We start from the raw sequence: 26,423 nt of genomic DNA, 5'->3' as shown, positions 1-26,423 counted from the left end.
ATTCGGATAATTGGCCATGACGCATGCGCATGGAAGCTGTGGGAGACAAAAAGTGTTTAGAAATCCAAATCATATTTCTAGATATGTTAGAAAAATTGCTTTTAAAGGCTGTTTATAGTATAATCTTATAGTATAACCTTTAGAATGAGGAATTACTTATTGTTTAGTTTAGTTCAGAAGTGTTAATATTAAGGGCTGCACAGTGGATGAGTGGTTAGCGCGTAGACCTGAGTTCAATCCCACCCTTGGCCATCTCTGTGTGGAGTTTGCATGTTCTCCCCGTGTGTGGGAGTAATCTGGTTTCCTCCCCCTCACCATTCCAAAAACATGCTAGGTTAATTGGCGACTCCAAATTGTTGATATTGAAAGCTGGGATAGGTTCCAGCACCCCCGCAGCCCTCCCAATAACTTAACATCTTATGAAATTATCACTTCTGGTTGAGTTTCAGAATATAGATTATTCATTTTGCACGAACACCTTGTTTCGTTTTCACTTATTATAGTAATATTTCACATTGCCATATTGGGTAATATGAATGCAAAGTTGTTAAAGCACATTTACAATGTTGTAAACAGGTTTTCTATGCCATATCTACAAAAGTATTCAAATTTTAAAGAAGGAATCCTAGTTTGCAGGATGGGGTTAAGAACCACTTAACTGCGATAAATGAGGGACTACTTTATAAAATTATGTGTTTCATAAGAAAATGACACAACAAAACATTATATAACGGCAAACATTTTGTCTTTTTAGAGTTAAAAAAACACAAATGTGTGTGTTGTTGTTATATCGTAATATAATTTGCAACAATATTGGGAATATAGTAATTCCTCGCCACTTTCTACTTCAAATTGAACAGCGTCACTCTTCATTTTCTACCGTGATGGGCATGCTGGAGCCTATCCCAGCTGTCTTTGGGCAAGAGGCGGCGTACACCCTGGACTGGCCAGCCAATCACAGGGCACATATAGACAAACAATGATTACTCAACGATTACAGCGTGCGTACATGTCGACAACACCAAAGTGTAAAAGTCGCACGTGATGCAGAACAGTTCACAGCCAAAGGAAACGAGACAGAAGTCAACTGTGACGAATATCTGCTGGCATGTATCCCAGCAGGCACTGATAGCGGATGACTAGGTCAGGCTGCTCGGTCACTTTTATTTTGCCTCCCTTTCACTCTAATTTTAGTGACATATGAGCCATTTCTTGGATCCGAGGGACCGACATCAGCTCACATATAAAAATGGCAGATTAGTGTCTATTCAGCTGTGAAGGTCAATAGAGGGCACAGAAAATAACAAGATCACAAAAAAAAATGCAGACTGCAGATGAAGAGTATGGTTCTAGACTTATTCCATGTGGAATGTCAGATGCAACATGATGGTATTGGTCCATTTCCAGTTATTTATGGTTGCTTTCACTGATGGGGCTGATCAGGAAGTTAAGGTTGAAATCCTGTTGTAGGCTCACACTCGGGTCGTGCTGTGCAGCTCTGTCTCTGTCAGCTGTGCGACACAATGAAAATAATCTGTTTGGGGTCTTTTTTTGTTTTTTTGCAGACACCGGAGCACTCTCATATCATATATCATCATCATATCAATACAAGAAACTGAATAGTTACAGTGCCCATTTGGACAATATATATCGACATTGTACAGTGAAAGAACTAACAATAATATGGAGTAGTTAAGCGCAATTTAATAATAATAATAAATTATTGATCTGTACACAAAAGGAGGCCAGTCATAATTCAAAGCTTAATTAAAAATGTCCTCACTATCAAAATAAAGTGTAGTAATTTATTAATAATTTTTGTCAAATTTATTCAGAACTTCTGAACTCAGAACTTCTGAAACATCTCACTAGTTCACTGGACCTTGGTGGGCCGGCCTTGGTCTTGCCCGCCCCCGTGGGGCCAGTGGCGTGGGGCCTTGAAGTTTTTCTCTCCTTTCATATATTCTCAGTGACAATTACACATTTGAGCACATTTATGCACACACTCACAGTACATAAGTACTTCCCCTCATAACTCACTGACCTATCCATGGTATGATTACTTTTATTACAGTGATGGTGAAGCCGCCAATAATATTATTGTTATTACAATTGTGTGCATTATAGTTATTTTCATTCTATTCACTGTCATGGTTAAGATTTTCTTTACTACTATTACCATTAATATATTTGACTGCTTCAATTCAGTATTATCACTGCAACTGTTGATATTATTTTTTATGTTTTATATATTTATGTTTTTTATAACCATCACAGACATTTGTCCCTGAATCTTTCCTCTGTTTTCTTTTAGCTTCTTTTCTATCCCCTCCTGCTCCGGTACGGCCACTCCAAATTTGCACAAAAACAAAACATCAAATAAAGTCAAATATAAATGTATATAACAGGGGAGAACAAATCTGTTTAGCATGTAACATCCCCAATGGCTGAAAAGGACAAAAAAAGGAACCCTACCTCGAGGAAATATATTTATCACGGTCAGGTCTGGAACCAATTAACTGTGATAAATGAGGGGTGACTGTACACACACACACACACACTTCCAGTATATCACTATACAATATTGTCTGTGTGCAAAATAATTATCGCAGATTTAAAATGTTAGTATTGGATTTCTAAGCACCTTAATTACAAATACACGCAGTATCTCAATGAGAACGTAGTAAATGTACCTGTCATCCAAGATGAAATAGGAATAACATAAAAATGTCAAATATTTGACAAAGTTGTAAACCAAATGGACAGATGTTCTTCCTTCTTCCCCATCAAACAACATCAGCGCTCTCAAATAGCGAGGATTGAAAGAAGATGTGGAAAAAAAACACTTTAATGTCTTAGCATTACTTGGAATCACAGTGAGGACTAAGTGGTTCATATCTGCTAATAGAGCCAATAAAACCCAACCACACATCAAACCATGCCAGTGCTCTAGCCCCATAATCGACTTTCTAACAGATAAGGATGACGTTGTAATGGTAGCAGGGCTCCTTAAGATTTATACTCCTGTCATGGAAGTCCTGAATAGAAGACAGAAGACATGGCTTCCTTCAGTGTGACAGAGCGGCCATGATATGAGAGCTGAGCTATCAACCTGTCACTTAGGTTCCATTGTTCTTCTTTCCAGAGACTCTATAACAGCAACAAGACAAACAGGAAATGACTACTTGTTCTATTGGATATAACGACAAACAGCAGATCACTTCCATTCAATATTTTACTAGGAAAACAAAACATGCGTTGCTTAAAGAGGACCGATTGTGTTTTTTCCACTTTTCTGACCTATAAATGAAGTTAAAATGTTGTATTCTCGTGTTAAATGATGCCAAAGTTTCAGATAATTTCTAGTTTTTCGCATTTGGAGGTGAGCCCTGAAATAAGTTGGGATGGCCCAAAACGTTCGGTTTCAGAGGGCGTTGCAAAAATGTTCTTTTGTGATTTTCTCATTTCTCACCATAATCATTGGCTATACCAGAGTTTTTTTTTTTAAACACTGGTAGTCCCGCAAAAATCTACAGATGTTGTAGAAATGCTAAAATGCTAAAGCTACTTAACATTGAGAGATGTCTTGAAGTCACCTATTTTCTTGAGAAACTTTGGACTGTCCAGTCTCTACTTCCAGATTGGATTCGGGATCCAACTCTTAAAAGATAATTTATTATCTACTCCTATACCGTTTATCATTGCATCATCACCTGGAATAAATTAAAACAGACAGTTTTCATGGGAAACAGGAAATCTAAAAAAAATACAGCTGGAATAGGCGCATATTCTAGAAGATCTAAAAAGCTTTCTGTGTTGGTTTTCGTGTTTAGCTGCTCAAAAGGAGTCCGCAACTGTAGCTCTGTCGGCTTATTCTGTTTTGGGTCTCTCAGACACTGGTTCTCCTGAGTTGGGCAGGGCAAGGAATGGGAACCGGTTATTGTTCAATTCCCATCCATGATCAAAATACAACCTCCGATGAGGATGAGGACCACCACTGATCAGACCTGTATTTGTGGTGGACTTGTTGGTTCCTCTCTCATCTGGGTACACAGAAGGAATAATTCCTCCATATTCATTGACAGTGGGTACTTATTTCTGGTACACCCGCCAGTACCTTGATCGCTTTCCTTCAGGCTCGCCCACTGATTGCCAAGTCCTTCAGGAGCCTTCTGGCTGAACTGTTGAAAGAAAGCCTCTGCACCCCACCTCAGTCTTCCAGCTTGTCTTCTTGATCTAAGTCACTCTCATGTTATTGTTCAAAGGTCTCTCCTATGGCGTACCACTACAAACGAAGGTGCTCTGACGTGACTTTAACCAGAAGACCGGGTCTGTTCGTAGTGTGGTTGCAAAAATAATAGTCACTGATCCAAGTCTACACGCTATTCCCAAAACCTGGATCCCAGCAGCTGTCTGACATCAGGTCCTATGGCGTACCACTACAAACGAAGGTGCTCTGACGTGACTTTAACCAAAAGACCGGGTCTGTTCGTAGTGTGGTTGCTGAAATAATAGTCACTTATCCAAGTCTACATGCTATTCCCAAAACCTGGATCCCAGCAGCTGTCTGACATCAGGAAGGATTTGATGTTTGTTTCTCTCCCTCACGGACAAATGGTATCACCTGGATGATCTTATCTCGGGTATGGACAGGCATGGCTTTAATGGTTAGTCTTGTGGTCTCCGGCTCCACTGACATTAGAACATCTTAGAACTTTGTTGTGCTACCAGGTGCGTCTCCCCTGAGCCGACTGGTCTTGTATACAACCAAGATGCGTTTGAGTGACGCTGACACAGAGCACAGAGGGCAAGTTGGATTTTCTCCCAACCAGAGATTCCAGTTGATAGGAGAAGGATGATAAGGCTTAGACATTTGCCCACAGCTTTAACATGTCATCAATGCTAATAAAACCTAATGCTACTGCCATAAAAAGTAATGTTATTTGCACAAATAAATACATTTAAATTGTAAAACAACTCTTTTTTTTCTGTACCTGCAGGTTTCAAATATCTTCTAAACACTTCGCTGGTTCATGCATATATTTTCATATTATAAGCCTTACACTGCACAAAACTAAACTGGTTTCAAGTTGCTTTCATTTCTAGAGTTTCATTTGCACAACTGCAAAACTCATTTTTGTACTTGTTCAGGTGTGACTAATACATTTGGTGGCATAGAATGTGTAGCAGCAATTCATCATGTTTCTCCAAATACTTGAGAAAATTAGGAATATATACGGTAGATTGCAAGGAAAATAATGGCAGGATATTCAATGACCCCTTGGAAAGTGATTCAGATATGACGGATACAACGATGGCCTTTGTCTGATGAACGGAAAATCACTGTTAAACATATCTTCAGAAACAAAAATATAATTACAATATTGTATTATTCATGACTTAAGTCAACTCGACTTAAGTCAACTTTTACCTACATTCCTGTTCTGCTCTTTTTACCTTCTTTCAACAGTTTCTGTCCAACAAATTACATTCATCTCAAGTCCGAAGCTCATTTTCTCTCTGTCAGTATGGGGCCAGGTTGATACCTTTCACATTTGGAAAAGGACACTAAAGCAGCCAAGCAGCATATAGCCTTTCATTTCCTGAGCAAAATTCATTTATTTTCTGCTTCATAAGACACAGACTGCTTCAAACCCAACAGAGCAGAAGTGATGCTCACTGACACGCAATACAGAACATGAACTAAGCATGTACTCAAACCCGCCCAAAGGTGGGCAGACTTGGTAACTCCCAGGCCACAATGGGTTGTAAAGTTTTACAATTCTACAGTTTGGCTGGGCTACAGAGTATAAGTCATTGGTCATGGTCATGGTCATGGTCATGGTCATGGTCATGGTCATGGTCATGGTCATGGTCATGGTCATGGTCATGGTCATGGTCATGGTCATGGTTTTATTTCATTTGAACATGCATGTGCAATATTAAGGGCTCTAAATGCAATATGGTTCTATGAGAAGTATTTCCATAATGCCTCATATTAACTCACTTTAACTCAAGATCTCAGTGTATAGACTGGTCATATAGCTCATCTCGTTTCATATTATCTGCATACTGTATTTGTATATAACTCTAAAACTGTTGATTTTGCTAATAACATTTGTTTAGATTGTTTATTTTTCTATATTGTGTATTTTGTACTGCTTAACTGATTCTGTACTCTTGCTGCTGTGCAATGCAAATTTTACCACTGAGGGACGAATAAAGGCATATCTTATCTTATCAGATTACAACTGAGTGCATCCCATAATCAGTTCCCAGTTCCACATGTCCAAAAGAAGTAGGAAAAACCAAAAATCCTACCCCTCTATCTGGTATTTTTACAATCAGTAACTATTACATTTGTTCACTTCCTGCTTTCCATAATACAGTTCAACAGTTTGCATCAACTTTCTTATGGCAATCAAACAAAAACATGTCGAAGATGTGCTGACAAAAAAAGTGGTATTGTAATATCACTTTTCCACCACTTCATTGTAACCCTCCTTTGCAAACAAACCCCCACTCTACTTTGTATCAAAGCTAACATAATTATTCAGCTAGCACAAATGGTTCAATACGTATGGTATTTTACAAATAGTATTATAAATCATTGGCAAGAGATTTGGTGTTAAAGGTTTTTCTGACGTTTTTTGTTGTTGTTTTTTGGCAGGCCGGCTAAAAAGGTCAAAGAACCGTACTTTACTGATGTGTGCAGTCTGCAATCCTGTCATGCTTGGGCCACTTTGGTTTGGGTGAGTGTTATCTGTGTTCATGTCTGGTACACTTTCCTGATCCTGGGATGCTGAGAAGAAGTAGGCCATGTCCCGTCATGCTTGGTCAGTGCATATGACACTTATGACACGCATATGTGTCATACAACCGTTGTAATGTGATCACTCCTTGCCATTGTATATGATGAAACACCCCCAAAAATTTGCATATAGCTCCAAAATAGTTCAACAAAAAGACAAATCCAAGCAGTGTGCAGCTGCGCAGACGAGCGCTAAATGTTCCTATTACATTAATTACAATGGATTAAAGTCGATTTATTATGAATTATTCATTGTGGTTGGCCATTGTCTGTCTACCCGAGATCCTTCTTCAGTTTGTCATTTTTATCTATTATTTGACCTCAATTTTCCAATCTGGTCACCACTGAAAGACAGAAAGAATTGTTTCACCATGAGCCTTCTCTACTCCCTAAATAATAAGTGCCATGAGTATCAGATGATGGTAATTTGATAAAATATTATGTGTATTTTTCATCAGACTTTTTAGTACCCACTCGTCATTTGTAGGCACACCATTTTCCCATATTTTGCAAATATAAAGTAAGTGACAAAAAGTGTCCATATGCATCAAAATGTAACGTAAGGTAGGGGATAGGATGTAAAGGGGAACTGCACTTTTTGGGGAATTTTGCCCATCATTCCCAATCCTTATGCGATACATGAACACATATTTATTTCCTTTTTCTGTGCCTTATAAAACAAGAAAATAAGTTTATTTTAGCGAGCTTAGAATGCTGTCAGTAGCCACGTTTACATTAGGAGTATTTCTCTTTCCGAATGGAATCTTTCCGAATAACCTTTCCGAAAGCAATGGTATACATGGAAAGGAATATTCCAATCGCGTGTCTACATGTGCCGCTATAACCAACCAGAAGAGTCAATGGGGCATGCGCAGTAAAACGTAAACACCAACATCACGTGATACCGACTTCCTCGAGTTTTTCTTTCACTTGTTGGAATAACTCCAACGCACACGAAAGCTGCTTGCCAACCGCCAATAAACAACAGAAGAAGAAAAACACCACAAAGAAAAACGCAGTCTGACAACTTTCCGATTGAGCGGGTACAAGATACCTCAATCGGATTGGGGAAAGGAATATTCCACCCCTGTGAATCCGATTATAGTATATTCATTCGGATTGGCACTTTTCTTTGGGAATGAGGTGTATACAAAGGTTACATTCTTTCCATTTGAGCAAATAACCCGAATGGAATTGGAATATTTGGGTCCATGTAAACGTGGCTATTGGGATACACCTATTTTGATTGTGAATCCCTCTAAAAAAAACTTCTACCAATGTTGAATTATTTGATATCCATGCTGTGATCATGCATTAACACGCACATTAGCCACGTTTACTTGAGATTTTCCTCTTTCCGAATGGGATCTTTCCGAATGACGTACCAGAAAACAGTGTATACATGGAAAGGAATATTCCAATCTCCTGTCTACATGCGCCGCTATAATCAACCAGAATAGTCAATGGGGCATGCGCAGTAAAACGTAAACAACATCACGTGATTCATCGAAGATGGCGGACGAGAGTGTGATTACCACGGTTGTTGGGATAGTTGCTACGCTTTTTTTTAAAGCAGCAACTTGAACGTTCAGTTCTTTTAAAGTTTGTATCGAAAACAAACTTTCCGCTGTAGTCAAGTGATGACTGCTCGCCGCCATTTTCAAAACCGGTGTTACGTCACAACTGAGCATGCGCTGAAAGAACGCAGTCTGACAACTTTCCGATTGAGCGGGTACAAGATACCTCAATCGGATTGGGGAAAGGAATATTCCACCCCTGTGAATCTGATTATATATTCGGGTTTTTGGGTATTTGGGTCCATGTAAACATGGCTACTAATGATAACATGTAATAGTTGCAGTATTTTGCTGTATTTTGATTATTTAAAACACTACCAAACTTATTTTCCCGGCAGAGAAAAGGAAAAGAAATATGTGTTCATGTTTCACATAAGGATTTGAATGATGGGCAACATTTTAAAAAGCTTTCCTTCTTCCTACTCCTTTTCGACATGTGGAACTGCAAATTAAACCATTCCCATTACCCAATACCCAAACATGTTTCAATGCTGTTATACAAACCCAGAGCACTATTAAACAAGGATATTTTTTTATTTATTGAGTGATTAAGTCGTGGCGTGAAGTCTGCAGGAATGCTATAAAGAAGTTAACACGGCCTTGCTTACAGCCCATAGAAAAATGTGAAGGCTATAGATTGGCATGTTTCGGTCGAATGTTTTTTTTAAAAGCAGAGCTGCTCTGCCATCAGGGATTGGAACTGCTGGTTTACAAACACTCAGGGTCACATTGATTTAAGCTTTACGCCATCAGTGCAACCAACAGCCATTTTAGGAGGGAATGTTTGCAACATCAATATCAATATCACATGAGCTGTGTCACAAAGACCGTTCCTTTTATGGCAACCCATGCTTGTCACTGCTGTGTGTGTGTGTGTGTGTGTGTGTGGATTGTATTGATGTTTCGAAAAACTTCACTCCATGAAAACTTACTGCTCTTGTAATAATAGTGTCCTTCACTAAAACTAAGATCGGTGTAAAGGGATGTCCTCAGCGTGAAATGTCTCTCTTCAGTTTTGAGTTGAGATTTATTGCTAAAAATGAGCAATAAACCATTGTATCAAAAAATATATATATTATTGATTTGGTTTCTACTTCAGTCGCCCTGCATATTGTATTTTATACATTGTGTTTGTATAATTTTTTTTGGAATAGCAGAAAGAGAAAATAGAAGTGTTTGATGCTGTGACTGTGCAGGTGTACCTAATGTTGTGGCCAGTCACTGACGCAGTCAATCTGTTAATGTTACCACTATCCATGTATACATGGACCCAAATATTCCAATTGCATTGGGTTTATTTGCTCAAACGGAAAGAATGTAACCTTTGTATACACCTCAGTCCCAAAGAAAAGTGCCAATCCGAATGAATATATAATCGGATTCACAGGGGTGGAATATTCCTTTTTTGTCCAGTTTTGTTTTGTTTTAAACTTGAAAATTGAAAATACTATGTGTATTTGAAAGTAATATATCGTATGAACGGTTTTATATGCAATATTGATTCATACTGTATAAACAGTACCTTATTATTTACATACATATTGACCACAGATACTAATATTTCACTGCACTTTAGTTTTATAAGCATGCAACGGAAATGCCTGTTTGCATTGCTGACACTTGCCACATGTAATCAGACACGCATTGTTATTATTATTATGATATTATTGTTATTGGAAGAATGAAAATTAATCTGTAAAATGTAATAAAAATAAAAATAAAAATAAAAATAAAAATAAAAATAAAAATAAAAATAAAAATAAAAATAAAAATAAAAATAAAAATAAAAATAAAAATAAAAATAAAAATAAAAATAAAAATAAAAATAAATTCAAATTCTATAATAATTTTGCATTTTGTTTCCTGACCCAAAACTAACCAAACCTTGAACTGCGTACCCAACCCTGATTGTAGCATAAAGTTAAACCCCTACCACACTGTATCAAACACACATGATGAAAACAAACAGGCAGGGTGTTGCCTATATTCAGCAGATGGGGGTAAACAACAGCAAATTCCAACCTGTGTAAAGTCAGACATCATACATCACATCAAAATTGATGAGATTACAGAATTACTTTAACATCACAGAGGTTTGGGATTAATTGTCTGTTATGTCAGGTCTGAGTTGATGTTGGATTGATTGAACTGCCAAGTCTCTCACCTGGTGTTGGCACAAGGTTGGTCATGTATTATGGATGACCAGCCATCGCCAGAGGCAACAGCACGATCACCTTGCTGGAAAAGGGACTTGGAACTTTATGACAGGAACACAAAAATACGAGTTGAAAATTGATGAGATCCAAAGGTACACCATGGGCTTAAATGTAACCGGTTGAAGGCATGAATAATTGTGTGGCTTGTCTATCCAAAAAGTTTTTATCATCTTGGTTCTCTTTGGGTCGAGTTTATTGGAAATAGTTGACGACAGGAAAACTGTTTAAGTTCATGCTTCTTTCTCTGCAGATGATGGAGGCGAGGAAATGAAGTTAAACTCAAGATCAGATGCTTTGGTGCCTGCCCGGAATGTTCTGAAAGCGGGGGTCACAACCCGCTCTGCGTGTTTTATTGCGGCAGCCATGGCCAGCACGTTTCTCAGAAAACATGGGGGAGAGTGTCCGGCTTGATCTCTGGTGGGGTCCCCTGTGTTGGGGTTGCCGGGGGCGCCACCCCTCAGGGGTTGGGCGAGCTGGACTGGTTGCCATGGCAGGCCGGGTCGGGCCTATGGAGGGCCCTGCAGCTCATAGCTTTCCCCAGCATGTGTCATGTGTCAAACAACCATTCACACTCACATTCATACCTATGGACAATTTGGAGTGGCCAATTAACCTAGCATGTTTTTGGAATGTGGGAGGAAACCGGAGTACCTGGAGAAAACCCACACATGCACGGGGAGAACATGCAAACTCCACACACAGATGGCCGAGGGTGGAATTGAACCCTGGTCTCCTAGCTGTGTGGTCTGCATGCTAACCACTCGTCTACCATGCAGCCCTAAGGCAAACATACTAACCACTATTCAACCATGCTGGCCATTTCATTCAGATTAGATGCTAAAACTGTGAGGTGATCCACTGTACAACATGTATTAATATTAATATCTTGATACATATATAAAAGATATCTTGTCTATATTTTACTCCTGGAACTCATTGGTGAGAGTGAAAGGTGCAAAGTGCAGCTTTTTGTAAATACTCTGTCAGTGGACTCCCATCAATCACATGCTTCCATTGTCCAATGACCAAACACCATCATTTTAAAATATGGTGGCAAGGAATCGACTACAGGCTTGAAGCATATTGGACAACAGAAGCATGACTTCAATTGTGTTCAAAGTGCGACCCGGGGGACATTTGCAGCTCGCAGCAACACAAAATTGACAATTACAAACTATGTGCTCTGTCAGCTACAGCAAAGTTAAAAATAGCTAACAACCTGTGGTCGGCGGTGCATTTCATACTTGGGACTTCAGTGGAGGATTCATCCACCCACACTGTAATACCACAGCTATGAGGTCACAATGACATAAACTATCAATGCATACAAAAAGGCAATATAGCAATGTGAGATATTACACAATTGGGGATGAATAGCATTATTTGCATTATTACTACAGATGGGCTGCATGGCGGTCAAGTGGTTAGCGTGCAGACCTCACAGCTAGGAGACCAGGGTTCAATTCCACCCTCGGCCATCTCTGTGTGGAGTTTGCATGTTCTCCCCATGCATGCATGGGTTTTCTCCGGGTACTCCGGTTTCCTCCCACATTCCAAAAACATGCTAGGTTAATTGGCCACTCCAAATTGTCCATAGGTATGAATGTGAGTGTGAATGGTTGTTTGTCTATATGTGCCCTGTGATTGGCTGGCCACCAGTCCAGGGTGTACCCCGTCTCTCCAGCATCCCCCGCGACCCTCGTGAGGAAAAGCGGTAGAAAATGAATGAATGAATGAATTACTACAGATACCAGTTAACCCTTTATACCCTACTTTAAAATACAAACCTCTACACTAGAAGTTCTGAATCAATATTTATCCAATAACATGACAACCACTTACTTATAATCAATCTGGAAGAGGCGAACAAACCCTTTCCCAGTTTGACTTAAAAAATAAACTCATGTATTTGTTTACATACCCGCACACAGAGCAGTGAACAACACCATGCCTGTCACCTTCCATTTTGTCCGAACAGGATCAATTATGCACTGCGCTGTTCATGTGATGATACATTCAAGGGCACTGGTAACTGTAAGGACGGGCTTTCACAGGACGGAAAAATGCTGATGTGACCGTGTGCCTGCCTGCTGGCCTTGTAAGGTGAATCTGAAATAATGATTGGCGAAATAAAAACAGCTCCATTGCTAACAGTTTATATGTGATATGTGCCTGGGCCAGCAGTCCTGGTTCTGAAGGCCCTGGTCAGATTACATAGATATGGCATCATATAGAAGCTGAAAAACCTAACAACATGCACATATATATGCACATACCTGTGGAAGAAACACTGACGTTGAAATTGAAGTTGTAGGTTAGTGCTGCTAACGGTGCATAGGACAACAGAGAAGGCTTTGTTGAATAGCACATTTTGAACTGCACTGCATGGATTTTAGTTATGAAGTCGGGGAAAGCTAAAAAAAATATTCAATAAATATTCTTCTGGCACACTTCAAAGTGTGAACTTCACTGCACTATGTTTATTTTTTTTTCACTTTCAGCTTTCTCCCTGTCAGGGGTCACCACAGCAAGTCAAGCTCAGCAAGAATAAAGGAAAGTAGCTGTATGCTTTGTCCATCCATCCATCCATCCATCCATCCATCCATCCATCCATCCATCCAGGGTCAGGGGTATGCTGGAGATGTCTCCACCCTGGACTGGTGGCCAGCCAATCACAGGGCACATATAGACAAACAACCATTCACACTCACATTCATACCTATGGACAATTTGGAGTGGCCAGTGAAGCTAACATGCATGTATGAATGCTTTGTATGCTTCCATTTTTCCTATTTGACTTCCATGGTAATGGTAATGGTAATGGTAATGGTAATGGTAATAGTTTTATTTCATTTGAACATGCATCAGATTACAATTGAATGCATCACATAATCAGTTCCCAGTTCCACATGTCCAAAAGGAGTAGGAAGAAGCAAAGCTTATTAAATCCTACCCCTCCATCTGGTACTTTTACAATCACTAACTGTTACATTTGTTCACTTCCTGCTTTCCTAATATAGTTTAAGTTTTTTTTTTTTTTTTTTTTTTCGTTTTTATTTTTGTCACGTACCGAAGTACGAGGTGATATTAGCATCCAATGCCATAATGGGTACCATAGTAAGTGTCAATATAGTGATATATATAGCACATCATGACTGGTTCAAGACTCTTCATCCTTGTATTTAGCAAACATCAACTGCTTGTATTGTTTCTTGAATTGGCTCATCGTTGTGCATTGTTTGAGGTCCTTACTCAATCTATTGGAGAATACACTTGACGTTGTGAGTCAAAGCAACAGCTGCGTCTGTTGTTCAGGACAATGCGTTGGAACAACCATGAACAACGTCTTGTGTTGCCAGCAACCAACCTCAGACAGCGAGAGAAAGCGTACGACAGGAGGTGCTTCAGCTAAAATACCCATGAAACAACCTTTGTAGAATATTTTTGCATCCACCAGGAGCTTGAACGCAACATGAATTTGGATTTATAGGTCAGGGCCTTCCACCATGTGCCAGGCTACGGAGGGGTCTGACCGCTTCCATCTGTTGTCACCGTCTGCTCATATTTGCATACTAATCCTTCTGTACCTAAACCTTTATCAAAGGACCCAGGTGACTGCGGGTCTTTCAGGATGACGAATTTGCAAACACAAAGGCAGACCTGGGGTCGGTGGAATGCGGATTAAAAAGGGTACAAAGGAGCAAACGTCTGAGATTAGAGAAAAAAAATCAAAGAGGTACTAAGAAACATAATTGACATGCTAGCAAACTCATTTAAACATAAAACCTGTCTTCCTGCTACCATTTTTTAAAGAGGCGGGGCAGGGCGGGGAAGGGCGGGGCAGGGCAGGGCAGGCTGCTGTATCACAGCAGATATATTTTTCGTTTTTATAAACATACTCGGCTGCACAGCGGTCGTGTGGTTAGCGCGCAGACCTCACTACTAGGAGACAAGGGTTCAATTCCACCCTCGGCCATCTCTGTGTGGAGTTTGTTTGTTCTCCCCGTGCATGCGTGGGTTTTCTCCGGGTACTCCGGTTTCCTCCCACATTCCAAAAACATGCTAGGTTAATTGGCCACTCCAAATTGTCCATAGGTATGAATGTGAGTGTGAATGGTTGTTTGTCTATATGTGCCCTGTGATTGGCTGGCCACCAGTCCAGGGTGTACCCCGCCTCTTGCCCGAAGACAGCTGGTCGCGGGAAAAGGAAAAGCCACACATGCATGGGGAGAACATGCAAACTCCACACAGAGATGGCCGAGGGTGGGATTTAACTCGGGTCTCCGAGCTGTGAGGTCTGCACGCTAACCACTCGACCGCAGCCTGAAACCTAATTCATTCATTCATTTTCTACCGCTTTCTCCTCACAAGTGGGGGGTGCTGGAGCCTATCCCAGCTGTCTTCGGGCGAGAGGCGGGGTACACCCTGGACTGGTGGCCAGCCAATCACAGGGTACATATAGACAAACAACCATTCACACTCACATTCATACCTATGGACAATTTGGAGTGGCCAGTGAAGCTAACATGCATGTATGAATGCTTTGTATGCTTCCATTTTTCCTATTTGACCTCCATGGTAACAGTAATGGTAATGGTAATGGTTTTATTTCATTTGAACATGCATCAGATTACAATTGAATGCATCACATAAGTTGCCAATTAACCTAGCATGTTTTTGGAATGTGGGAGGAAACCGGAGTACCCAGAGAAAACCCACGCATGCACAGGGTGGCATTGAACCCTGGTCCCTCAGCTGTGAGGTCTGTGCACTAACCACTCGTCCACCGTGCAGCCCGAAACTTAATTCAACAACAAAAAAAAAAGATTGTTTGAATAATTGGAGTACTTCAATTACAAAAAATAATGGAGGATTTATTTTCACTTCCATCACCAGGAGGATAAGAATGAAGTAGATGACACAGGAAGATTGAAAGGCGATGGAATGCGACAAGGCAACAAGAGGAATGAAGGAAAAAACAGATCATGCTGCAATTTTGTCGCCAAACAATATAAAAACAGAAAGTGTTGAACGCCCTGACATGTACGTGTTGTGACACGGAACTAACTCTCCTCCCGGATAGAGCGGATAGAGCCACAACAAAGTTAAATTAACGTAGCGCAAATCAGTGAGATTAAGGTTAATGTACCTCATGAACATAACATTAACCATGCAGAGGGCTAGCTTTTTCTTCATTATGACAGCTGTCAAATGTGTGGTAGTTTATTGCAATGGTAATATGACTTCATACGAGGGTTATCGCATGTGCCAGAACACAGAGCTGTGATGGAACGTAAAAACATTGAAATGTAATGGAACGAGTACAGGTATTACTTTCACAACAAAGTATTACTCTCAACTAAATCGCTTAGTGTTCCACTACAGAAAATGTCTTTATTTTACTTTGAACATTACAAAAACAAAATATCTTACAAAGAATATTTGTCTTATTTCTAGTCAGCCTGTCTACATTTAGGATTTATAAATGCATATCCGTCAACATAATGTAATATGCAATTTAGTCTTAGCAAAGTCATTATCATTTCTCTCATTCTGCAGTAAATAGTTACACTCTGGGATGAATTAATTAATCTACAAAAGCACCATCATGTGTCAAACTCAGACAGAGGAGCCAAATATGGCCTGTGGAACTATCTGGAAAATAACAGTGAGTTGGCGCGCCTCACAAACCTTGTCAAATTTCTGCGTAATTAAGCGATTCTTCCAGTTTAAACGTATGAAAGTGGAAATAATATTGTGTAAAGCACGAAATCCACCGCCGTTTTTAATGAAGGTGCTACATTCAGACCAAAAGTCACAATAAGTTAACTCTACGCAGTTAAAAGGGGCAGTTAACTATCACACTCTGTCTGTACAAAATAACACCTCAAATAACACCGTAAGAGTCAAAAGTGATTGTTTTAACAACACCAAAGCATGCTGGGAAATGCATAATCTACCCATTCCATGCAAGCAGAAGGATGCATAGCAAATCAAAATCAAATCAACTTTATTTGTAGAGCACTTTTCCTGCAAAGACATGCAACACAAAGTGCTTTACAGAATTAAAAACAATTACCACAATTAAAAAGAAAAACTATTACTAAGAAAGCCCCTCCCTCCCACCGTCCATACTAGACACACACACACACACACACACACACAGTAGGGAGACATGGCATGGCACTGAGGATCAAGGAAACGCCACCTTTGGGGCTGTCCACAACTCGAGGAGCCGCAGGCCGTGCCATCGGGGGACCAGCACCCGGGTCCCCCGACTCCGACAGACGGGCGGACCCCCACATTAAAGGGAGGAACCCCCAGCCGGCCGGGTCGAAGGGACCCAAGAATGGCACCCCCTCAGCAGACCCGACACAGCCCCCAGTGTGGAGGACCCCCCCTGAGGAAACACTGGAGTTAAAAGCTAAATGGCTAAAATGGCTCTTTTGATAGGAAAGGTTGCCGACCCCGCCCTAGTCTATCAGACCCAAAAAAATAAACTTTGTTCCTATGCATTGTTCCTATGAATTTAAGAAACAAAACAGTTCAATCATTTTAGCGTACAACCTCAGTAACGTGTAATGTGGTCATTTTAACGTTTTTTGCGGGATACCGGTGTTTAAAAAACTTGGGTAGACCCGCTGATTGTGGTCAGAAATGGCTATTAGCAACTCCACAGTCGGAAACCATAGCCATGCCGTCACGAATGGACAAAAACTAACGCTCACATTCAAGCAATTCGCAATGCAAAACCTTCCGGTGAGCCTCAAAGGCGGTTATTCATCCCAAGGTCAACAACTCTTTCTTAAGGAGATGTAGCTGCTGGCAAAATTCTCTTCCAGCTGACTAATCATTTTTATATGCAGCTATAATTTGCTTTCAATGTGTGGAAATATAGATCATCCATCAAAGCGCAACTGCAATGTCTTTGGGTTGGAAAAGGGCACCGGGAGTAGATGTGGCATATCTAAGATCTAATAAATATACATTTCCTTGGGCAAGAGCAAGAAGCTGTGCCATCTAAGGATTCATTTCCTACCGTGCCAACATAAAAGATAAGCTTTGATACATTGTAGGCTGCTACAAATGCCCGTTGTGAAATATGTAAATATATATATATTTCTCTGAAAGGAAAGGTGGACAAGTCATCCAAAGTCAGACGTTTTAATCCAAGCCTTTTGTTATACACAACGTGTGGTGTGGGTTCATACCCCATATGGTATGGGTTCATACTCCAGGGCAGCTGGCAAAACAACAGGATAGATTTCACACCATGTGCTGAAAATGTTCCAACATAAACAGTTCCAGCACCGCGGACTCAGTGAGACTCTTTTGAGGTGTCAATATTATTGCAAAATAAAAAACCCAAAATAAGCTCCTACTGACAAGAAAATGGTGTATAATGTATAATGTTAATTACTGTATAATAATTTATATTTTATATTGAATTGAAAAAGTGCGGCACGGCGGTCGAGTGGTTAGCGCGCAGACCTCACAGCTAGGAGACCAGGGTTCAATTCCACCCTCGGCCATCTCTGTGTGGAGTTTTCTCCGTGTACTCCGGTTTCCTCCCACATTCCAAAAACATGCTAGGTTAATTAGCGACTCCAAATTGTCCATAGGTATGAATGTGAGTGTGAATGGTTGTTTGTCTATATGTGCCCTGTGATTGGCTGGCCACCAGTACAGGGTGTACCCCGCCTCTCGCCCGAAGACAGCTGGGATAGGCACCAGCACCCCCGCGTCCCTTGTGAGGAATGAATGAATTAATGAATGAATTGAAAAAATATTCTTATAAAGTATTCTTATTCTTATCTATGAGTTGTTTATGTTTTTGCATTGACTTTGGCTATATTGTCATTTGGATAATTGTTTTCATTTATAGATTATAGATTTATAAATTTGTAATGTTTAATAGCAAACTGGATGTGTACAAGAAGTATGGAAATTCATTTACTCTTGTCCACATCTACAATAACCGTCCAATAATCTTCTATTGTTTATAGTTTAGTAATAAACAATCCCATGCAAATGGCTTTGCTTGATATATAAATGATATATTTTACCATGACGGAGATGTGCAGAATGCGGATCTCCTCCTTAGCAGAACTGTTTGCTGGATCATCAGTTGGTTCTGGAAGGTTGACGCTGCCATCCTGATGGTGAATATGAAATAGAAGAGTACCGTTCTCGAGCCACTGCTGCCTCCATCGCACCAAAGGTATGTCTTCAGAGTTCCCAGAAATCTCTTAGGGGACAGGAAAGGGAAAAGAGAAAAAGTTGGTGCAAAAATTGACAAAACATTGTGAAACATGCTTTTTCATGTTGTGATGGCAGTTAAATTAACAGCTTTTTAATTAAATCCCCCCAACCACCCTGTAATAAGCTATGGCCAGAGACAAAAAACAGAAGTGTATCAAATCACAGCATCAACATCAACTGCATCACAGCATCTTTGACACTATGAGACTATGAACTATGAGACTATGAGTATAACTTTTTGATTGTGATTAATCACATTTTGGTTAAGAGTCAGTTAATCACATTTAACGCAGACATAAATAAGTAAACAATATAAATATATAAAACAACATAGTCAGCAAGCATATTTTTGTCTTACTTATATTCTTTTTGTATTAATAGCACATCAACTCTTAAACTACATATTCATTCATTCATTCATTCATTTTCTACCGCTTATCCTCACGAGGGTCGCTGGGTGCTGGAGCCTATCCCAGCTGTCTTCGAGCGAGAGGCGGGGTACACCTTGGACTGGTGGCCAGCCAATCACAGGGCACATATAGACAAACAACCATTCACACTCACATTCATACCTATGGACAATTTGGAGTGGCCAATTAACCTAGCATGTTTTTGGAATGTGGGAGGAAACCGGAGTACCCGGAGAAAATGCACGGGGAGAACATGCAAATTCCACACAGAGATGGCAGAGAGTGGAATTGAACCCTGGTCTCCTTGCTGTGAGGTCTGCGCGCTAACCACTAGGCCACCGTGCAGCCTAAACCAGGCTAACATTTAGGTAAAAGAATGTCCGATTTTCTTAGTCAACCACAAAACTGCGATTATTTTTTTTAAATTAATGTTTGGGCTGTCAAATGATTTTAAATCAGATTAACCACAGTTTTAACTTATGAATCATGATTAATCACAGCAACCATTAAGTCCTAAAACTCATTAGGAGTTACAAAGTGAGTGGTAAGAACATCGTACCGCCAACATATTCGAGGTACATACAGTATATAATATTGGAATTGTACTGCTGTATGAAGATATTAAACAGTGCCAGCTCTGTGTGACTGTGGGAGGACATTCCACTCTCCTCCCACTCTGTGCTCCGTGCGCCACTGTGTGTATGACGTCGGACCCAAGGCCCACTTTGCTCTGGTGCGCCGCAGTGTACATTAATTACACTGAAAAATCAAACATAATTAATTAAATAAATTAGTTACAGCCATTAACGTGTTATTTTTGACAGCTCTAATAAATTTGGGGGAATTTTTGCTGTACTTCCATGACCCACAGAACACTGACATTGGATATTACATAAACATTGAAACTATATCAAGAAATTTTAGATTTTCCTCACAAAAGAGAGTTTATATCTAGACTTTTTGGGTCTTTATAAATCCGCAGTACACCATAGGGTGGTTTCAGGGAAAATACCTGATTTTGACAAAAAAAAAAAAAGAAAAAATTATGTTTTTCAAGCAGAACGGTGACTAATGTGGATATTTTGTGATGTAGTGACATCTCAAACATCTGAAAGGTTGTTGACTTCTATGAAACAACAAAAACAGCACAGTAAAAAATAAGGTGACAGAAATAGCGTAAGTATGTGTATCAACGCGCAGAGAATATTTTCATCAAAATACGGCAAGATACTGCAAGTATCACTTTATCATCAGTGTACCTGTTGATGCATGGTCACAGCAGGTATATCAAAGGTATCTACAACATAGTTAAGAGTTTTTTTAGAGGGCTTCATAGTCGAAGTGGGTGTATCCAAATGACATAAAAATGCATAAAAAACCTGCATAAAAATAAAAAAAGGTCAGGGGTGTATATTAATCCTGGCCTGTCATTTATTTTGATGGGCATATTTCAGACATAAATGGTGATAGATGGTGATTAATCATGATTAATGAATGTGAAAAGTGTGATTAATCTGACAGCCCCAATTACAGTACATTCTATATTTTTATATTTTTCCCAGTAAATTATTTCTAACAAAGAAAAAAACAAAATTGCTGCTTCACAATTGCACATTAAAGAGGTCAAATACACGTCATGGCAGTAAAAATATGATGAAATAGATCAAGCATAAAAATACACAATATATTCCTCCCATGCACTGTGCACAGTAAATGTCTTTGCAAACTATTGGACATATTCCTGATGTATGTCGCAGAAATAAAAAGCATTAGAAATGCATGACAGGGCTTTATGAGATAGATTGTATAAACGTGCAAAGATGTAGCAAGCTCATACGTCAAGAGCAGTCAGTGCAGTGACAGGAAGTCATCAATTCACAGGCAGGATCACACAGAGTGCACGCAGACCTCTAAAATAAATCAGTTTCACCTTCACGTACCGACTGAAGAAGATGCATTTCTGATTTTGCGGTGTTTTGCATGCACAACTTTCCCATCAAGCAAAGTCTGTCAGAGAAAACATTTAAAAGCAACACTCAGTCTGCATAACTGATTGGAATTATTGTAATTGAAAGACTAAAAGTGGAGGATTTTGTATCCTCTAAATGCCTCGATGCCCGTACAATTTGGACCATATTATCGTGTAAATTTGCGTCTTGTAGTGGCGTCACTGGTGCTCATTTGAAAACTGTTTGTGCAAAAAAAGACCAAAACTGTAAAATTCAATACAAGTCAGAAAAAAAGTGACATAAATTTTAGTCCTAGTCTTTCAACCGTCCAAATACATCCTCAGTCGAAGTCAGCATGCCCCCATCCCAACTGTAATCAACATCGATTGGGCACTGCTTCCCCTTTCTATGGTGTCGGATGGCATGCCAGAACCTCGTCAAGGCTGACCAAAAGTCACCGAACTCCTCCCACACCCAAATTTTGGCCTTGACCACTGCCTAAGCCGCTTAGTCCCTGCCAGATGCTTCAGGAGTCCCACAAGCCATCCATGCTTGATAGGACTCCTTCAGTTTGACGACAGCCCCGAACGTCTGGTGTCCACCATTGTGTTCGGGGCTTGAGACCATGCCTGGTACTGACCACTTTGTGGCCACAGCTCTGACCGGCTACTCAGATATACTTGTCTTCACCCAGGATGCAGGCGAAGCTCTGCCGAAGGCGGGAATTGAAGACTCGACGAACGAAGACTCTGCCATACGTTCTTCGTAAACCTGAACCACACGTTTTGGTCTCCCAGGTCTGTCCAGCATCCATTCGTCTCTTCACCCGCATGTCCAGAACATGCGGATGCAGGTCTGATGATGACTACAAAGTCGATCATAGACCTTATGATCGATTTATGTTTGAACAAGGTGTTTGTTATGGAGAAACTGTGGTTCACACAGAAGTCCAACATCACACTGCGCGGGTTCTGATCGGTGAAGCTGTTCCTCCAATCACAACCCTCCAGCTCTCACTGTCATTGCCCATATGGCCATTGAAGACTCTTGAAGTAGAACGATGGAGTCACCAGTTGAGGTGCGCTCCAGCACTCCAAGAAGGCTGGGTACTCGGAACTCTTGTTCCTAGTTCCTATGGAAATTACTTGTTTACTGGAGTTGACTCCAACACAGAGGCATTGAACTGGCGAGCTACTACTAAGCCCACACCAGCTGGCTACCTCGCCCTTGCAGCACCTCTAGAGGAGACTAGAGTCACCAGTTGAGGTGCGCTCCAGCACACCTTTGATGGACTCCAAGAAGGCTGGGTACTCAGAACTCTTGTTCCTAGTTCCTAGGGAAATTACTTACTGGAGTTGACTCCAACACAGAGGCATCGAACTGGCGAGTTATTACTAAGCCCACCAGCTAGCCGCCTCGCCCTTGCAGCACCTCTAGAGTAGAATAGAGTCACCAGTTGAGGTGCGCTCCAGCACACCTTCGATGGACTCCAAGAAGGCTGGGTACTCGGAACTCTAGTTCCTCGTTCCTAGGGAAATTACTTGTTTACTGGAGTTGACTCCAACACAGAGGCATCGAACTGGCGAGTTATTACTAAGCCCACACCAGCTAGCTGCCTCGCCCTTGCAGCACCTCTAGAGGAGAATAAGTTCCCACCCATCTCGATGAGTTTGATTCCAGAACCTAAACTATGAGTTGAGGTGAGTCTAACTATGTCTTGTCGGAATGCCTGAACCTCTCACACTAGTCTGGGCTCCTTCCTCACCAGGGAAGTGACATTCCATGTCCTAAGAAACCAATTTGACTGCAAAAGAACCAGGCACCCGCCCTCGACCGCCACCCAAAAGACAGTGCCCTGAACCCTTACGCTTGCCCCCTCAAGTGGTGGGTAAATTAGGGGGAGATCTTGTGTGGCATTTTAGGGCTAGGCGTGGTCAGGGTCCAGAGTGAAGCCACGGTATCCCATCTCTGGGCGTGGTGCAGTCCCTCGTTTTTGCGTTGGTCTCTTGGTCTGGCACCTTATCTAGGACTTGTTTGCCTTGGGAGACCCTACCATCTGGCATATATCTCCAGACTACATAGCTACAAGGATCACTCGTGCACTCAAATCCCTCCACTAGGATAACGTGGTGATTCAAGGAGAAGTAGGATTTTTCACTAAATTCGTCCAAGAATGATGATTTCAAAATACCGGGAAAAATTCAGATGTAGTCCTTACCAACTGATCACTGATGTACTGTATATATTCAGGATGTATGTTCTATGTTCTTCTAGTTCTATACGTTATACATAGCAACATGTCAGATTGAACACGGGTGTAGTTTGGCTAATGAAAAAATCCATTGAAGCTACACTGACTGTCTATTCCATAATTGATCAAAGTGTATGCACAGCTTGCTGCACCTTGGATATGACTGCGTTCATAAATCAGTGCTTGTAAAATGATGATAAAAAAAAAACACAGACATCACTGTCAAAATTGTGTCATCAAATTATAATGCTTTAATTAAATCTAAACTATATTTTTTCCACAGCAATTCATACACTAAGTACTATGGTATGTTGGAAAAGCTTAGTCCAACCAACACCTACACCAAAAAAACATTCTAAAGTTGGGATTGGCAGTGTTGATTTTTATTGGTAAAATGCAAAGTAATTCAAAGTACAGAGTTAAAGCACAGAACGTGACATTTATTTGAATAAGTTTATGCATCAGAATAATTTTAGATGATACTGATAACTGTCAAAGGCTTGCTGGAAAATCGCCAGGAACCTTATGAAGATTAGACCCTGTCTACAAACAAAACAGCGTATCTCTAATAAGATTTAGCTGATGGCTTCATGCTACAGTGAAAACATTTTAACTGCCTATTTTGGATTCACCTTACATTGCAAATGCTGCCAACATTGAAATGTTTGTGTAGGAAGTGCAGGAATAATTCACTGTACGAGCTGATGAGATTTATAGCAGGAGAGTTCCAGTACGTGTGGTTTAATCAGTCGCCCGAGAGTGAGAAGAACAAACTAAGCAAAACTGTGATAGGCCAAAGTAGGAAGGAAAGAAAACAAGGATAATACCTTGGTTTTAAAGGGCCCATTATTACACAACAACACATACTCCGAACCTGCAAAGATCTGTACAAGGATCTTTTATTGTATGTATACCGGTATTTTCAAATTGTCCCTGGTAGGTAAAATGGAAATTGCATGGTTGTAATTGTTACATTATTGAGGAATAATGTCTAATTTTTTCTTCTTTTCTAGAATGAGGATTTCATCTTGGATATTGTGGGGAAAAATGACACAAAAACCTGACAGATGGTATGGTTTTATTGAGTGTTTCTGATATAAAATTTCCCTGAGGGAATCCCAAAGATTAATAAAATATTCTGTCTGTCTGTCTGTCTGAAATATAATTGTATCCAGTAAAATGATTTACAGAAAACGGCATTATTGATGTGCATTTTGCAAAATGCACTAATACTATTGACCAAGTACAGGATCTTTGAAAATCCAATGGCAATGGTACCGTTCCTGTTCTTCGCTGAACTTTAATTAGTGTGGGAAGTGCGTTAAACGCCTTCTGTTGTGAAAAAAAAAAACATGTGGCTCTAGTTATAGGGTCGATTGATTACATTATTAATTTAATTGTATGTTACTCCTAAAGAGCAGCTACACACAATAACCGGCACAGAAAACTTTCTAGATCTTCCAGAATCCGCACCTATTTTAGCTGTATTTTGTTGGATTTTGAAAACTGTCTGTTTTAATTTATTTCACCAACGGCCTGCCTCCACTGTGATTGATCCCACTCACCTTGGACAGCTCACAGCTTGTGAAGAAGTCACTGGCTGGATGGAGGGGTGACTTCTCACAAGGCTCACTGTGACATCACAAAGAGTCTGTGTTAGCTAAAACCTCCTGAAACCAAGCGTTCTGGGCTTACTTCCAAATGTGCAAACCTCACGATCTAAAATTTTGGCATTGTTGAACACAATAATACAACATTTATAGGTTAGAAAAGTGGAAAAACATAATAGGTATTCTTTATTATCTCTTCAAATCATGTGGTGTCCGATCATATCATTTGTTATCGCAAATATTTTGCCACTATTTTTTAAGAATAATAGGTTTTTTAATCCACCTCAACTTTAAATTCTGACTCCCTGATCAGGTTTTTCGACAGCAGGATGTGTACACTTGAAGCTTGATTCCATGTAACACTTTTTTTAATCCTTAAATATGTCAAATACTTAAAAGTGCTCTCCTACTACTTACATAATGTACATGTTTCAAATGTTGCACTCTTGCTGTACATGATGTAGAAGTGCCATAGAGCTTGTTGTGTTTTAAATTATGACTGCTTTCATTATTACTCATGTATGAGAACATGAGAATGTGATTTCTACATGACCTTTTGAACATCTCCAACTATCTCAACTATAGGAAGTCAGGAAGTCCATATACAACATTTTGCCGAGTGGACAATGACGACTTACGCTGTTCATGGAGTATTTTATTAAGAAAAAAAAAAAGCTTACTATAGCACCTCACTGGGATCTGATATCACATTAAAAGCCCTTGGAATGAGCAGAATAGAGCCCCATAAAAAAAAAAAAAACAAGAAAAAAAGGATGAGCGAGCACAAGAAAGAGAAATTACAGTGAAAGAGCCCCCCCCCCCCCCCTCCCTGTCCAAAATTGAAATTGCTTTACAAGTAAATTCAAGCAGCCTCTACAAGATGCTTCACAAAGTCCAAGAACAAAAAGACTCTTTGGAGAAGTTGATCTGATTTCAGCATTGACTAATTGATTGACAGGGCACTTAGTGTAATAGACTTGTAGAACTGGCACCGTGTTTTCGCTTGTGTGCACATTACACTATTAAAATGTCTGGCTTGTTTGATAAAATTTAACAAAAAAAATTATGTGACTCAGTCAGAAGCAACTTGTTTGTTTATTCAAGCACAACTAAAAAAAAAAAAAAGGAGAGACTACTCCAAAGGGACTAGAAAGGACAGTGATTTTTCAGCTCGTGTGGCAAGATGAACATTTGATGATGAAATACATTCAAATAGCAAAGCTGCTCAGTAAACACTTTCACATTTTAACACCCATAGGGAAGGTTGTGTTGGGTTCCAAGCAATAATATCACAGTAAGTGTTATTTATGGGATTAAATCATTTCTTTTATAGGAGA

At 40.1% G+C, this 26,423-nt stretch overlaps 1 protein-coding gene across 5 annotated transcripts in view; it reads right to left on the bottom strand.

Moving 5' to 3' along the window:
• Window positions 1-26,423, bottom strand: part of astn1 (astrotactin 1) — a 256,497-nt gene that overhangs the window by 201,587 nt on the left and 28,487 nt on the right. For all 5 annotated transcript variants that reach the window (XM_058065280.1, XM_058065284.1, XM_058065285.1 and 2 more), the window contains exon 2: window positions 18,671-18,852. In XM_058065280.1, coding sequence (XP_057921263.1) covers window positions 18,671-18,852 — 182 coding nt within the window. The remainder of the gene's footprint in view (window positions 1-18,670; window positions 18,853-26,423) is intronic.

Source organism: Doryrhamphus excisus, chromosome 1 (assembly GCF_030265055.1).
Source record: "Doryrhamphus excisus isolate RoL2022-K1 chromosome 1, RoL_Dexc_1.0, whole genome shotgun sequence".
NCBI lineage: Eukaryota > Metazoa > Chordata > Actinopteri > Syngnathiformes > Syngnathidae > Doryrhamphus > Doryrhamphus excisus.
Note: the sequence above shows the minus strand (reverse complement) of the source record. Positions and strands in the feature narration are given on the sequence as shown.